The sequence below is a fragment of the Toxotes jaculatrix genome, chromosome 15 (assembly GCF_017976425.1).
Source record: "Toxotes jaculatrix isolate fToxJac2 chromosome 15, fToxJac2.pri, whole genome shotgun sequence".
NCBI lineage: Eukaryota > Metazoa > Chordata > Actinopteri > Toxotidae > Toxotes > Toxotes jaculatrix.
Window position 1 is genome coordinate 10,693,494 of NC_054408.1, and position 14,840 is coordinate 10,708,333.

General features: G+C 38.8%; 1 protein-coding gene across 1 annotated transcript; it reads left to right on the forward strand.

The window, feature by feature from the left end:
* The first annotated feature begins 11,835 nt into the window (after positions 1-11,835).
* LOC121194437 (endothelin receptor type B-like) lies at positions 11,836-14,797 on the forward strand. Its single transcript, XM_041057337.1, has 7 exons — positions 11,836-12,243; positions 12,414-12,526; positions 12,706-12,910; positions 13,210-13,350; positions 13,464-13,597; positions 13,691-13,799; positions 14,627-14,797. The coding sequence occupies exons 1-7, from the start codon at positions 11,836-11,838 to the stop codon at positions 14,795-14,797; spliced, it is 1,281 nt and encodes a 426-aa protein (XP_040913271.1).
* The last annotated feature ends 43 nt before the right edge of the window (positions 14,798-14,840 follow it).

Sequence of the window (14,840 nt, forward strand, 5' to 3'; positions counted from 1 at the left end):
TTGGCAGACTGTTGCTGTTTCATTGGCAGCCGCCGTCTTTCCATCTGTGAGATGAGGCTTTGCTGGGGCTTGACCTTCTGTGGACTGACAGTCTTTTGATAGGTGATGAGGGACTGGATGCTCTGGAGCAGGACATTGATCTCTGCACTCTTCTGCTGCAGATACCTCTGAAACATGTCAGGCCCGGGCAGCGTTAGACCTTTGCCTTGATTTAGCTGTGACAGTCAGGAAATATAAAGTAAAGCAGAATCAATGATTTAGCCTAAACCTGGTTCTACTCTCCACTTCTCCTGAATTTCTGCTATTGCTCCAAATGAATATTAATACCAGGAGGCATATTAACTTACTTTCAGTTTTGCTCCTACATTGAACTGCACACTGTGTTTGCTCGAGGTGAAAGTGATGCAGATGTGTTCTTGGGATTTGATGCGGATGTTGAGGTTGGGGCTCACTGTCAGGCAGAGGGGCTGGCAGGGCGGAGCATGAACATGATGCCTATTGTCCATCCAGCTCCACTGTTTCTTCAAATCTCCTGTGTCACTGCAGTAGGTGCCTCCCCACGGAGTCAGATTCACCCTAATAAATAGAAGCAGCTTGTGAACAACAAGCCCCTCGGGGGTTTTATTGTCTCACCTAGACAGGATTCCATTTCTGTGCTGCCAATTTTATCACCAATTAAAGTAAACTGAACTTGAAATGCTTCTGTAGAGAACTGGTATTGATAGAAGAGATATTAATGACAAAATATGCTGATTTTAAATCAGTTATACTTGCGCTATGAAATAAATAATTAGGAATAATTAAACAACCAATCATACCAAATACAGCCATTGTTGTGATAACAGGTAGCCTGTCCTGTGGTTGTGAAAACTGCCTGAATGCGAGGCTTCTCATGTTTGTCTTCAAAGACCACCACACAAGACCAGTTCGCTGATTGGACTGCACATAGAAGCATAGCAAGCCTTCCTGACGGATAGCTTTTACATACGATTAAGGTGAACAATAAAAACATTTGAGTATTTATGGTATCATGTCACTAATTTGTCAGATTCCCCTTAAAGGATACTACACCTGCCCAGTTCCATCTGGAAATATCACGATAAACGTATGGCCGCTGTTGTAGTGTCTGACAAGTGGCGTCGTCCTCTGTCAAACCGAACACATTTATTAATTGATGCCGGCATGTATGCTCTCAGCTGTAGACACGATAGGGCATTCTACAACCTTGACTGTGAAAAGACATTTGTGATGTGAACATAGGACAAAACCTTGAGTCCGGCATTTTTTCCATTGAAAGAGAAAATGATTTCTGTTTCAGGGAATGAAGCTTCCTCCTTGGCTGTCCAAGCACAATCTGAGAGTCGATAGTGCAGTTGTCCTGTGATACAGTTAAAGGTGTCATGACACGGATGAAACAAAGGGAAAGATAAGTACATGCAGTATAGTCTGTACAAGATATCAGTCAGTGGTAGATGGTGTGTGTAACCTGCTTTAGGGATCTGATGATCTGAGCTCGTTTCTGATTTCAAACCTCTCAGCCTGCAGTATGTCATGGAAAATGTAGCATCAGAGACTTAACTCCATTGCCATTTAATGTGAAAACCATTTAATGGTGGAAGCCAATAATGGACAAGAGCGATCCTGACCTTTGATCTTTTCTCTTCGCTGGGTCCCTGTCAGTCACGGTTTCTTTAGGGATAAGCGCTGCGCCCGTCGGCAAAATCTGTGGTAGCTTCCGTGCTTTCACACTGCAGAAATACTGCAACAAAGAGAGAAAGTGAGAAAAACAGCCTAGTATAAATAATGGCCTAACTGTAAAGTCTATCCAGAATTTATAACTTTGAAAACCATCCATCTGAAGTTATGTGATTTGAATTCCTCTCTTTTATTTTTCAGTACATGCTGATTGGTGCTTGAAAAACCTTGATTTAACAAAAGAGTTCATAAATTTAGACAGAAAGTTCCAGAGCCATTCAAGTCAGTATTCAAGTAGCCCAGATTCAATGAGTCAAATTCTCATGTAGGAATCTAAGTGATGTGAAATAATCAGCTTGCTCAAAGTGATTTAGAGAAATTCAGATGCCAGAATTCAAGAAAAAGAAGGAGGTATAAGTAAGTCTAGGTAACTAAGTGTGCTTTAACCCTAACCCTAACCCTATTTTAGGCAGGTCAGATACTTGGATCATACATATAACTGAGAGAACATACTCTGAGCAGAGGTTTGATCTATTCTATTCAGGCTTGATTGCTTATCCAGGAACCTTAACCACTGGATATTTGAAATCTGAATAAAAAAAAAAACAGGAATAAAGACCACAGCCATTCTTGTGGCTCTCACGACTATGCTAATATATTATAATACTATGCTAATATTTGCTAGTTAGCACAAATTGGGAGTGACATTGGTTTTGCTGGTAACTGATCATAAACCAAAATACTGGACAAATTCAAGTTTTTACCTGCTCAGAGGAAAAGGCAGGACATCACCAAAGTCATTAGGATTTGTCTTCTTATTATGAATTTATCAGCAAGCCATCAAATAGTCAAGAAATTTCACTCGGAACCACAAATATCAACCTCATGGTGACACTAAAGGAAAAGTCATAGTCAGTGGCATTCATCCTTTGGGGACCATTAATGTCTATTCAGTCTGGACCAAAGTACTGACATTGCCATCCCCAGAGCCACACTGCTGTTCTCACTTAAATTGCACCAATTTGTGAGTCTGAAATTCAAACCACTTAAATTCAAAGAGAGATGGTCTTTGTTGTAAAATAATGAAATACTATAAATTCAGTGGCATTGAAATTACCATCATAAGTATCCAGTGGTGGTTAAATTTTCACAACTACTTCTTATATGCTTCAAACTAATATGGTCGTTATTTCCCTCCATAATCATCCCAGCTCCAAGCTGCATACGTTGTCACTGAGAATGTACAAAATCACATCTTTGTTTTTCAGCTCAGTCAGTTTTTATTTAACCTGAGCATGTCACCTTATTAATTGTACTGTAACGTTAACGGAGGAGAAACTTTTATTTCTTTCCTTTTACTCATATTCTCTCTCAAAAAGACACTGTGACAAATACACAGTATCCAAATATTCCAGTTAATGAGGTATTCAGAAACCATGTTACTGTCTGGTATGTTTTAAAACAAGCAGCAGCAGTGACAGGCAAGTTTTGAGATGAGACAAACATAGACTAATTGCATGTTCCATTAATAAATTCGTATTTATACTAGAAGAGGAAAAGGAGCAGTTTAAAAGTGGCATTTTCCTCCGTACCGTGTCCTGATTAGTTAAAGGCTTTTCAGTTTCTCCTTGGCAGGCTATGGGAGTTTGGGGAGTTTCCTTGCTGAGCAAATCCAACTCTTCATTATCTAGGGATATCTCCAAGTCAGACTTCATGTTTTTAGGAACACTCTGAAGAGGGAAAAAAACAAAAAAAACAAAACAAAGACACTTCATAATTTATTAAATTCTTTGAGGTCTTTAACTTGTGCCTCATGAATAAATCAAAACCTTCGAACTCCATGTCTCTGGATACCATGTCATATCATCTTTCACAAGATAAAACTTACATTGTGACAAGGATAGACAAGGCGAAGCAAATTCATATTCAGTATTTCTTTAGCAATAGCAAAATTATCTCTAAAACACACAAAATAACCTCATGTATGTTAACTGCATCATCATCTTCATGAGTTTGTTGTTGTAGACCCTCTCCGTGGTATATACCCCAACTCAACGCACTCATCTGCTCAGATGTCAGCACTACATTCTTATAGTCTGCAAGAAAAAAAAAAAAAATTAATAATTATCTCAGGCATTAACAGTCATTTACCAGTCAGGGTCAGAGTTTGATAATTAGCGTGAAATGTGAACAAACTGTACCTTGACTGCACTCTTCCTCATGTCTCCAGTCAGTCTGTGTTCCAGTGCTGATCCTGGTGACGACCCTCCCGTCAAATGCATTGATCACCAGGTATTCACGTGAGCTTACACTGGAACCAGTTTTTCATTATCAACTTAATAAGTCCAAACATGCACAGGGGGTGGATGCAATAACTAATAATAACTCAAGCACCTGTACACTATAATATAATGCAATACACCTGCCCTGCAATAACTAGTACCAACTGTATGGGAAGAATTTAATCAGATAGATGCGAATTCCACTTCATTTTTGAAGTAGAATTAACTGAACTGACTTCTTTTTTTCATCCTAAATGTCTCAATCCAAAAGTGAGACAGCATCGCATGTCTCCATTAGTTGCATCTGTTGTTCCTAATGCTGTTACTAAAGTCTGTATGAATTGGAATTTCTTTCCCAACCTATTTTTGTTTACAAGTCCGGAAGTTGTTGTTGAATCCATCTCAGTCGATCTTCCTGGTGAGTCAAGTGTTTGCATCTTTATCTTTGTGATTTCTTTGACTCGCTGTCAAACACAGGTGAGCAGAGAAACCACAGAAAAATGAGGAAAAAAAAAAAAAAACAGAACGGTCAAATAAAAACAGCATGTTTTTCTGCTTTGGTATCATAGCAACTGTAGAACAATACGCAACAGTTTTTAATTGTGAGTGTAAATCAGCCATATAGGCACATTCAGTGGCCGTATGAGCTCAATAATTTAGAGGTCTGGGAATAACACTAATTAACAGTCTTCCAGTGAGCCATATATAGTAACTAGATAATGGGAATAAATTATTCCAGAAGTCTGTGACTGACTAGAAGACGAGACTAGTTATAGGACATAATAAGAATGTTGCTACGAGTAAATTGCACTGAAATGAAGAGCTTTTGTCATGTGTTATCTCTCCTGTCTTTTACAGTGTTTACTTCTTCAACAATGTCTACTAATTAACAACAGAACTTTTGGTTGAGAGAAAAGGTCATTAGATATTTGAGTCATTGAGGTAATTGTTTGAAAAATTATTACTTGTAATTAAAGTTAAGCATTCAGGTTTTTGGTGAGCATGAGCGATGTTTCAACAGACTGGAGAGGAACGGCACCCGTTACAATGTGCTCCGGACTCTGTGTCTACTGTATAGCAGCTTGTTGGTAAGCTTTGTAGGCACAAAGCATTGTCTCTCATGCATGCAATTTAGCCTTTGCAAATACAGTTTGCTCTATTTACTTCCTGCATAAATTAGAAATGATATACAAGATCTGAACATCCAAGTAAAAAAGCTAACTTGAATTCATGCCATTTTTCTCTAGGGACCCGAATGAAGCCTGACTTTTGCCAGTAGTAAGTGCAAAGAAAGGATTTTATAGCAGAAGACCAGTTATTATTACTACTGGCTGTTGTTTAATCAGTTACTGGATTTCATGTAAATGCCAAATAGCTTCTAGCTCAGTGGGGTTAACAGGAGATGAGACTTGAGATTTGATGGATGACTGAGAGAGAGTTGGAGGTATGTATGTTAAAATCTGTGTGGTTTAGTGTCTGTTTACTGCTGCTGGCGACTTTCTTGTTTTCTTCTAAAGTAGAATTTAAGTATGTGCAACTTCTGGTTTTCTATTTGGAGAAACAAGGACAATTACTAGCTGCAAAATCAAATCAGCTGCAGTGTTACTTTGGTCTCCTGAAATGTTGAAGGTCTTGGTCACGCTGAGAAGAAAATTATTAACTGCGTTTTGCAAATTTTTCAGTCGGTTCTGTGGCATACTGCTTCTCTTTCATAAAAACTGCTTTTTTTCGTTTGTTTTTATTGTTTTCTTCTGCTGGATTCTGCTTCAAATTTCATCTTGGCAGGAGGGTTTTACAATGAACTGGTTTCTAATGTTGACTGAAATGTCTGTGTTGGCACACACCGACTGACTCTGTCCATCTTTTTCTATAAAACTCAAACCGTTTACAGTCTGAATGTAACCTCGAATGACTATAAACACCAGATACTCAAGAGATTTAAAATAATATATGGGTATAAACTGTAACACTGCCATAAATGATAGCATTTGCCAATTCCATATTTCTTTCTTAATTTACACGGGGCTTTATCTTTTCAATGTGGCTTAATGTTGGGCAGATTTGCAGAGTGGTGGGACATGCAAGTCTGCATCTGGCCAAGCAGAGAGTAAATCTCTGAGCTCTTCATTTGGATATATCTCTTCAGAACGTCTTGCCCTGGCTTGTCATGGCTCTCTGGACAAATGAACTGCATTGAAAAAGAAAGAATTAAAAAACAAAGTCCCTTTTCAGAGCTGGTCTCTCTTCAGTGCACATATTGCAAAATTAATGACTGCTGTCATTTGCTGCGTACAGTTTGACATGGACACTCCTATACTGTTCATGTACCAAAGACAAACACAATGAATCACTGCATGCACGATTTGTAGTGCATTTATCATTACCTACCTTAAGCGTTGACCCCACACTGAAGCGTGCAGTATTTTCCTGATGTGTGAAGCTGACGTGCATGCATTCTTGTGAATGTATGCGCACACTGATGTGTGGGCCCAGGGCAAAGGTGAGGGGCTTGAAGGGAAGGCTACGTGCATTAGGGTCAAAATACAACCAATTCCACCGCCTCCTTAAATCTCCTGTTTCACTGAAGTAGAGACCTCCAACGGGGGTCAGATTCAACCTTCAGACGCACCGTAGAGATCAGAGATAGAGTTGGTTGAAAAGTCTTTTTTGAAACCTAAGCAGTTTTAACAACTTCATACAAAAGGTAGAATTTAATTGGGTTGTGAAATCTAATGACATTTATATTTGATTTATAATTGACTAATTGAATTTAAAAGAATAGTTTTTTGGAATGTGCTTATTTGATTTTTTTAGTGGAGAAACAGAGAAGGTTTACGTGAAGGTATCAAAGATTTAGCATTTATTATTTTTTGTATAGATTAAACAATATGCAAACATATAACGTGAATTGGTTAGTTTTAGAGGTGCTGGTAGGGAAAAATGTTTGCTACTTTCTGACACCGTTAGGCTAATGGTTTCCACTTCTTTCCAGTCTTTATGCTAAGCTAAGCTAACTGCCTGCATATTTACCATAGTGACATGAAATTTGTTTCAATCTTCTCCACCAGAAAGCAAATAAACATATTTCCCAGAATGTCATACTATTCCTTTAAGTCTTATTTTAGTGACCACTTATTAACAGTTCTATTTAAAACCATTATTATGGACTAACAATTACCATATCATTCCATTGGGATGGTAGCATGTGGAGTGGCCTTTATTTGTAAAAATGGCTTTGATGCTGGGTGCTACGTCCTTGTCCTCCAATATTATGTAAATGAAGTCAGCAGCTTCTGTAGCGGATATTATAATGGCCACTCTCCCTGAAGGATAACTTTGTCTATTAAGTATAATTAACACTGTTCAAACCTTTCATCAAAGGGAACAAATGTGTACCCTCTCATTAGTACTTTGACCCAGTCCTTGATCCTCCACTTTGTGCACTGCTTAAAAGGATACAAAACATTACCCGTTCCATCTGGACACAAGGTGAGAAAACATTTCCCACTTTTGTAGAACTTCTTAATTGCTTCTTTTTGCTGTGACATGCAATAGTCAAGTTATGTATTGCTGCAAAATACACACTGGCAGTAAAACAGTTATTCTGGTTTAAGAGAGACCACAGCGACTGCAATACCAGTATGGGAGTATGAACATACCTTTGGCTTATCAGCTGTCTCCTCTTGTAGTGTAAACATGCCAGACGTATTTTTGATATCTGTCTGAGGGATATGAGGCTCATCATTGATGTAGGGAATCTCTGTTGACAGCCTGTAGGAGGTTTTATGTTTGATCTCAATATGGCCTGAGCAGACAAAGGAGAATATCTGTTTATTGATTTTTGTTTTTTCCAATGAGAAGCATGAAAGAAAAGCAAAGTTTGTTAGTCTTCATAATTTACTAATTTGTCTAGACTAGCACTTTGGGTTGCATACTTACTTAGGTCTTTATTCAAGTTGTCTCTTTTAGATTTTCTCTGGAGTTGCAAATGTTTGAACCTACATTAAAAATTGACCAGGTTATTTTCTGAAATGTGCAATGCGCTGCTAAAATTTGAAGGGCCTGCTGAGAATCAAATTCAGGTGCCACCTTATGTTTTCTGAGGCAGCAAACACAGAGAGAAATGGAGCTCCTTTATGGCATGCAATGTTATACAATCAATACATAGCTGTTGTCAGAGGGGATGGAGCAAGTGTGTTACTCACCTCTCCCTGGCTTTCTGTTTAGCAGCTTCCCTCTCCTCCTCACTTAGAATGGGTGCATGAGGGTTCACATCAATTTTTCTATCTGACTCCTTCTGTGCCAGTTTGTTTCTCTCTTCCAGAATAATCTCTCTCATTTGTTTTGCTTGCTCACAACAAAAGAGCTGAATAAAAGTAAAAAAATATATATAATGTGTTTGTGTTTATAGTGTATATAATGCATTTCTTTAAAACATTTTTTTTCTTCTTTAACAGCGTTCCTGTCCCATGAACCCACCACAAATGGAGATGATGCTGTCTACCTGGAAAGGTTATCTGAACTGTCATTGTTACTAATAAATTTATTTACAGTTTCTTCTTAGAGGGAAACAAACTACACTCACCCTCTCAAATTTGGTTTTATCTTCCACTAGTTCACAGTGTACGAAGAGCTGACAGGGCTGCTGGCAATAGTCACACAGAGCGTGATGCAAGTTCTGTTCAGATTCAACCTCTGGAACCTGCGGTGCAGCAAAGAACAGATTCACAATCACCTCTCCACCTCTGATGTTATAGCCTCCACACGCCGCTATTACTGTGGGAAAATGAAAAAGGCCATCAATGACATTTCGAGGCACTATACTGCACTAAGTTGGTGGTACCTTTTTAACACGAGGAGTTCGTTTTGGCTCCGGCTTGTATGCTATGAGACGAGGCAGACCCACACAAGGTATATCATACTCTCCCTCTGACATTTTTTCATCCTCTGTCTCCTGATGTGAATATAAGAAACCAAGACTTGTAAAGGTCTTAGGTTTGTCTATGAAAAGAAATGTTTAAAAATGCTATACAATTCGACTATGGCTGACTTGACTTGACTGTGCTGGCTACCTCTGAAGAACCAGGGACAGCGCCCAGGTGCTCACCCACCTCTGCCTGCAACAACTGGGGATCTTCAATTTCCTTTTGAACTGCACAAGAGTGAAATAATTAGGAATTTGACAGATGTCTAAGTCATGAGAGGCAAGAGGGGGGCAGGAACAGGTGACCCCTTGGCACCCAAACTGATGACATAGCTTACCTTGACAGCTGAAAAAGAGGCTATGTTCCACCCACTCCCAATCTGTCTGAGTCTGAGAGCTCACCAAAGTAATGAATCTTCCATCCAGCGAGCGTACCTCCATGAACTCTGGTGAGACTGGACTACTCAGGACACAGAGACAGGAGACAAAGAATTACAGCCATGACAGCTTTATCAGAACAATTCAATTCATCTTAGGGCTGTATTAATTGATTGTTTGGCCTCTTGGGGCCAGAGGAAACTCCTCAACAAGCTAGATAAATACATAACTCTGACATATTATTGTCTTCTAAAGTTGTTTTGGTCAATATTCTGGTAATCAGTTGCACGTTTACTCATTCAGCAGACATAGAGCAACATCAGCAAAATGCTCACCACACTATTCACTCTCTTTTCAGCCCTCTTGTTTTGCTCTCCATCAGCTCTTAAGAAAAATATCTTGTTGTTTGGATAATATTTGTTGACCAGCTAGTGGCTAACTTTGTCGGTCTGCCATTTGGGCAGGTAGAATACCTTTATATTTTATTTTAGCTTTTTGGTGTGAACTGCTGCTTGCTGAGTTAAAGCTAACACCCTAAAGCTGCTAAGAAGCTGAAATATACATGGCATTGATTGCAATGTAAAAAATATTCATTAGTGGAGGTTTAAGGCCTCAATGTTACTTTGTTATAAATTGTTGGCTTGTCTTGGGACCATGCCACTCACTCAGGCTGTGCTGTGATATAAATATGTTGACTGATAACCATAAGCAAACCAAATAAGGATGGAAGAGAAAAGCCAGTTAGGGAAAACTCGTTAGATTACAGAATTGTCACATTCAGTTGGAGTTCATAGCTATTTTTCTCCTAAAGCCAGTGTAATAACCCCAGTGTTTTGAGACTGAATAACATTCGCATTTTCGGCCACCTTCATCCATTGGAGCAGGTGACTGCCAAGTGTAATAAACCTAACCATCCATGTTTTCAAATGAAACTGCATCCATTTCTACTATGCCACTGCCAAACAGTGGCTTTAGTGAGCACTACACATAAATCTGAGAGCAGAGGCAGTGATTTTTTTTTCTTTTCTGTTCTTGCAGGATGAAAAGCTTTTTGCCTTTGCTAGTTAAACTCTTGACTAGCAAGATGTCATTATATGGCAACCAAAGAATGGAGCAGACCAGGTTTCAGATAAATTTTCCAGCATGTTAAATTAAAATGTGAGGTAAAGCCAAGTAGCAACAACAAAAATACTGCAGGAGATTAAAACAGTGTAGGTCAATGATATGGTCATTAAAAAGACTCACTGTGATTTCTTAAGTGAGTGTTACTTGAATATTATTGCTAAGTTTATACAACGCTTTCATGCTATTGTAAATTACGGTTCCTTACAGTTTCTGCTTGATAGAGGTAGTTGAGAATCTTGAGTCTGTCCACCGGCCTGTACGGAAAAGAAAAAAAATTCTATTAACGTTGAATATATTGGCAGCTTAGCAGTTGTCATATTTTTTTCATATCCAATTCTCTTTTCTTAATCGGTTGTTCTTGTGGAAACATGCCAGCACATAGTTTCTCAAGGTCATTTGTTGCTAGCAGAACACAGATTTGAGTGTTCAAAAGAGATCCGGAGTAGTTGTCAGGTACGATATTAACAATGGGTTCTTTCTGGTCGTCACGTCCCGTGCTCCTCCAGGCTCTTCGGGTTGTCATAAAGCTGTCGAGGGGAGAAGTCACCTTCTTTAGGACTGTGGAGATGTAGAGGCAGTTTCTCTCTGGTAGGGTGGAGACTGACTCATGTTTTAGAACACGTGATGTGACAACTAAGGCACAATCTCTAGAGGACACTCACTGAATAATGCACCGTTCCATTTGTATCATTTTTGTTATTGTTCAAGTGCAGTTGCCTGGCAGTAGTTGTGCATCAGACTATATGTACATCCAAAATGTCATTAAATAACAAAAGACAGTTTTTCACTTCCTGTTGCATTCACTAATGACAGCTTGGTGATAGAAGCTTTTTGGCTGTGAGAAAAAAACATTACAAAAAAAACTCTCACTTTGCTCAAATAGACATTTTGCCACTTTTAGATTTTCTGTGAAACCTTAATGTCAAACAAGAAAAGGGCCAACTTTTTGAAGTGAAAGAGGAGGAAGCAACAGTAATGTAAGATCCCCTCTGAAGTCTATAACATGATCTCACTCTGTGATAACAGACAATACCCTTCAACACCATCCTTTTATTCAGGGTGATGCATCAAGGGAAGTAATTATAGTCACTAGTGACAGATCGATGAGTAATGCAGACAGCTGTACCTTAGTCCATAAAACCCTGATTTCCCTCTGCCGCGTCCAAACATTTATAGCAGGCACGGCAACAAAGAGCAGTCAAACATACATCCTATTTAGAACGTATAGGAGAGATTCATTTCATGCAGAGTTTGTATGTGTTCATCTTAAGGTAAGTTCACATAATTCACATACTGTACCAGTGCTATTAATGTGTTTCATGTTGCATATGCTATAAATCTCAGAGTTGTGTTGTGCTAATTATTTTCACTCTCATTTTCAATTCAGTGCCGGCAAAAACATTTCAGGGCTTTTTGAGGAAGTCATCAACAATGTGGGCCGTGGCTCTTGCTCTTTGTTTGGGAAATATTCTCATCAGAGGAGAGGCCAGTGATCAGCATTCAGGACCACTCTCTGTGACTGAACTCTCCGAAACGGTCTCCCCTGGTCTTTTAATAGTGGAAAAACAGAAATCCAACAGCTCAATCCAAGTAGCAGGACCAAAAACGCCACATCCTCCTATGTGCTTAGAGTCAGCTGGAATCAGAGACACCTTCAAATACGTCAATACTGTGGTCTCTCTGTTTGTGTTTGTCGTTGGAATAGTAGGAAATTCAGCCTTACTGAAAATTATATATGTAAACAAATGCATGAGAAGTGGACCTAACGTCCTCATTGCGAGTCTTGCTTTGGGTGATCTCATCCACATTGTGATAGACATTCCAATCAATGCATACAGGGTGAGTTATTCATCTCATAGTGAGCAATTACAATGAGAAAACAATGTCGCACCTTATTCTGTCCGTCTGCATTTTCTATCCATTTTAAACTTTGATCTTAGCTTGAGTGGACTGTGGGTGTTTTTTTTTTTTTTTGTTTTAACAGAAAATGTCCTTTGTTTTTGTTTCAGCTCATGGCAGAAGATTGGCCATTCGGTTTGGTGCTGTGCAAACTTGTCCCCTTCATACAGAAAACCTCTGTTGGAATTACTGTGCTGAGCCTATGTGCTCTGAGTGTTGACAGGTAAAGAGATAAGCAGTGCTGTCCTGTGCCCTACAAGAAAATAGTGTTTGCCGGCTACTATCTGCATTTCCCCAAGGAGATGGACTTGTTTTGCATTAGCCCTTGAAATGTTCTTTTATTGAAAAAATATATCATTGTTGCAGACAAAAAGCCATAACATTTTCCCTCTGATTTTGCAGATACAGAGCTGTAGTATCCTGGAATCGAATCAAAGGCATCGGGGTTTCAGTGTGGACAGCAATCGAAATAACTCTGATATGGGTTATTTCTATCCTGCTGGCTGTGCCTGAAGTTGTCGGCTTTGATATGATAACAATGAACTATAAAGACAAGCATCTGAGAATATGTCTGCTTCATCCCATGCAAACCACACAGTTCATGCAGGTATCGTAATTGTCTCCACCCAGTGCAACAGGAAGAAATACACAGATCAATAAGTGTCTGATTTGATTGTTTTTTTTTCATATACAACATGCAGTGATAATTTATAACTGTTGAAAGGAAATTAAATTATTTCTCCTAACTTCATCCAACAGATAGCAACACATTGTTGTAGACGTCCTTGTAGACTTATCTATGTGTCTCAGATATTGTTTAATGCATGCTTTAACATAACAACCATTGATCGTCCTGTCTTCTGCAGCACTGACTGACTGTGGGCTTCTGTCATGTTTAATCAACAGTTTTATAAATCAGTGAAGGACTGGTGGCTCTTTGGCTTCTACTTTTGCATGCCACTGGCTTGGACCGCCGTCTTCTACGCACTCATGACCAGGAAAATGCTGAGAAAGACTGAGAATACATTAAGCAGCCACACCAAGCAGGTTATTAATTAACCATCCACTTTTAAACACACTTTTTTTCTGCTGTTTTTATTAACATCTTCAGGTTTAACATACATTTTAACATTAATTTAATATTTTCTTTTCTTTTAAAGAGACTAGAAGTTGCAAAAACAGTCTTCTGCTTGGTAATTGTGTTTGCGCTCTGTTGGTTGCCTCTATACGTCAGCAGAATTTTAAAATCAACCATATATGATGAGAAAGACCCTAATAGGTGTCAACTACTAAGGTGAGCATTTAAAATTTAGGGTTTTTTTTATTGTTCATTACCTGGTCTGTACTGTTTTTGTGTGGTTTACTTAATTTTATGCTTCTTTTTCAGTGTCTTTCTTGTCCTCGACTATTTTGGCATCAATATGGCATCACTCAACTCATGCGTCAACCCTATTGCATTGTACACAGTCAGCAAAACATTCCAGAAATGTTTCAAGGTGAGATATACCGTCATTCTCATATTTTTGTTCCTATGTATTGCATTATTCAATTTTAGACAAAGCTGGTGAAAACAATTCGATTCACATTGGATGAGTTATCATATGTGTCATCAAGGACATATGGAGTCATGTCTGTAAAATGGCCAGACTGGAGCAAGTGAGTGAATGACCTGAGGGGGTAATAAGTGAAAATGGTCTGGAAAAACATTGTCTGGAAAGAAAAAAAGAAAAAAAAAACACCCACTTGGCAATGAACCAGACAGTCTGTCACTGAATCAGAGTGAAGTGTTATGAGGAAGAAGAAAACATAGCTTCAAGGCAATTTTCAAGGGAAGAAATTCAAAAGCCTTTATTGTACTACTAGCTCAGAAGAAGATATCTAAAACATACTTTGATTTCTTTGGGCTATCATCAGGTTTTTGCACACAACAGTGAATGAAGATCTAGTTTTGTTCCGCAATTATGGTTTTTGTGTTATGTCACGTATAACATCATACATGTTTTCCTTTAAGATATAGTGTAATTCTGCTTCAGTTAAAAGGCAGCTGAAGATTGCTTTCAACTTGTCTCTACATAGAAAAATAAAGCAAAACTGTTTTCTATTATGCCCTCTGAATTAATGATGGCTTTATACAGCGGCTCATATTAAAAGACACACAGAAAAAGCAGGACTGCCCTCCACTTAGTTTATTCTATCAATACTCCACACAAAAAACAGATTTTCTGATGAGCCATTTTCTTCTCTCTCTCTCTGTGAACTGTGAAGCTGATGGTAAATGTGTTTTGTCCGCTGACCGAATGTCTTTGTGCGTGTGGTCCTTCAGGCATGTCTGTGCAGTTGGTGTCTACCTCTTCGAGCTGTTGCCCATGACGAAGTGCAGTCTGTTGTGAAGTCCAGAATGCAGGATCAAGCCTCAGATCAGAGTAGCAACATCAAAGCTCACAAGCAGACTTCCACACCTCTACGTGAGCAGGAGAACACCTTACTGTGTTAACAAAACTCATGTGGAACTGTGAAAATACTTTGTGAGTTCTTCA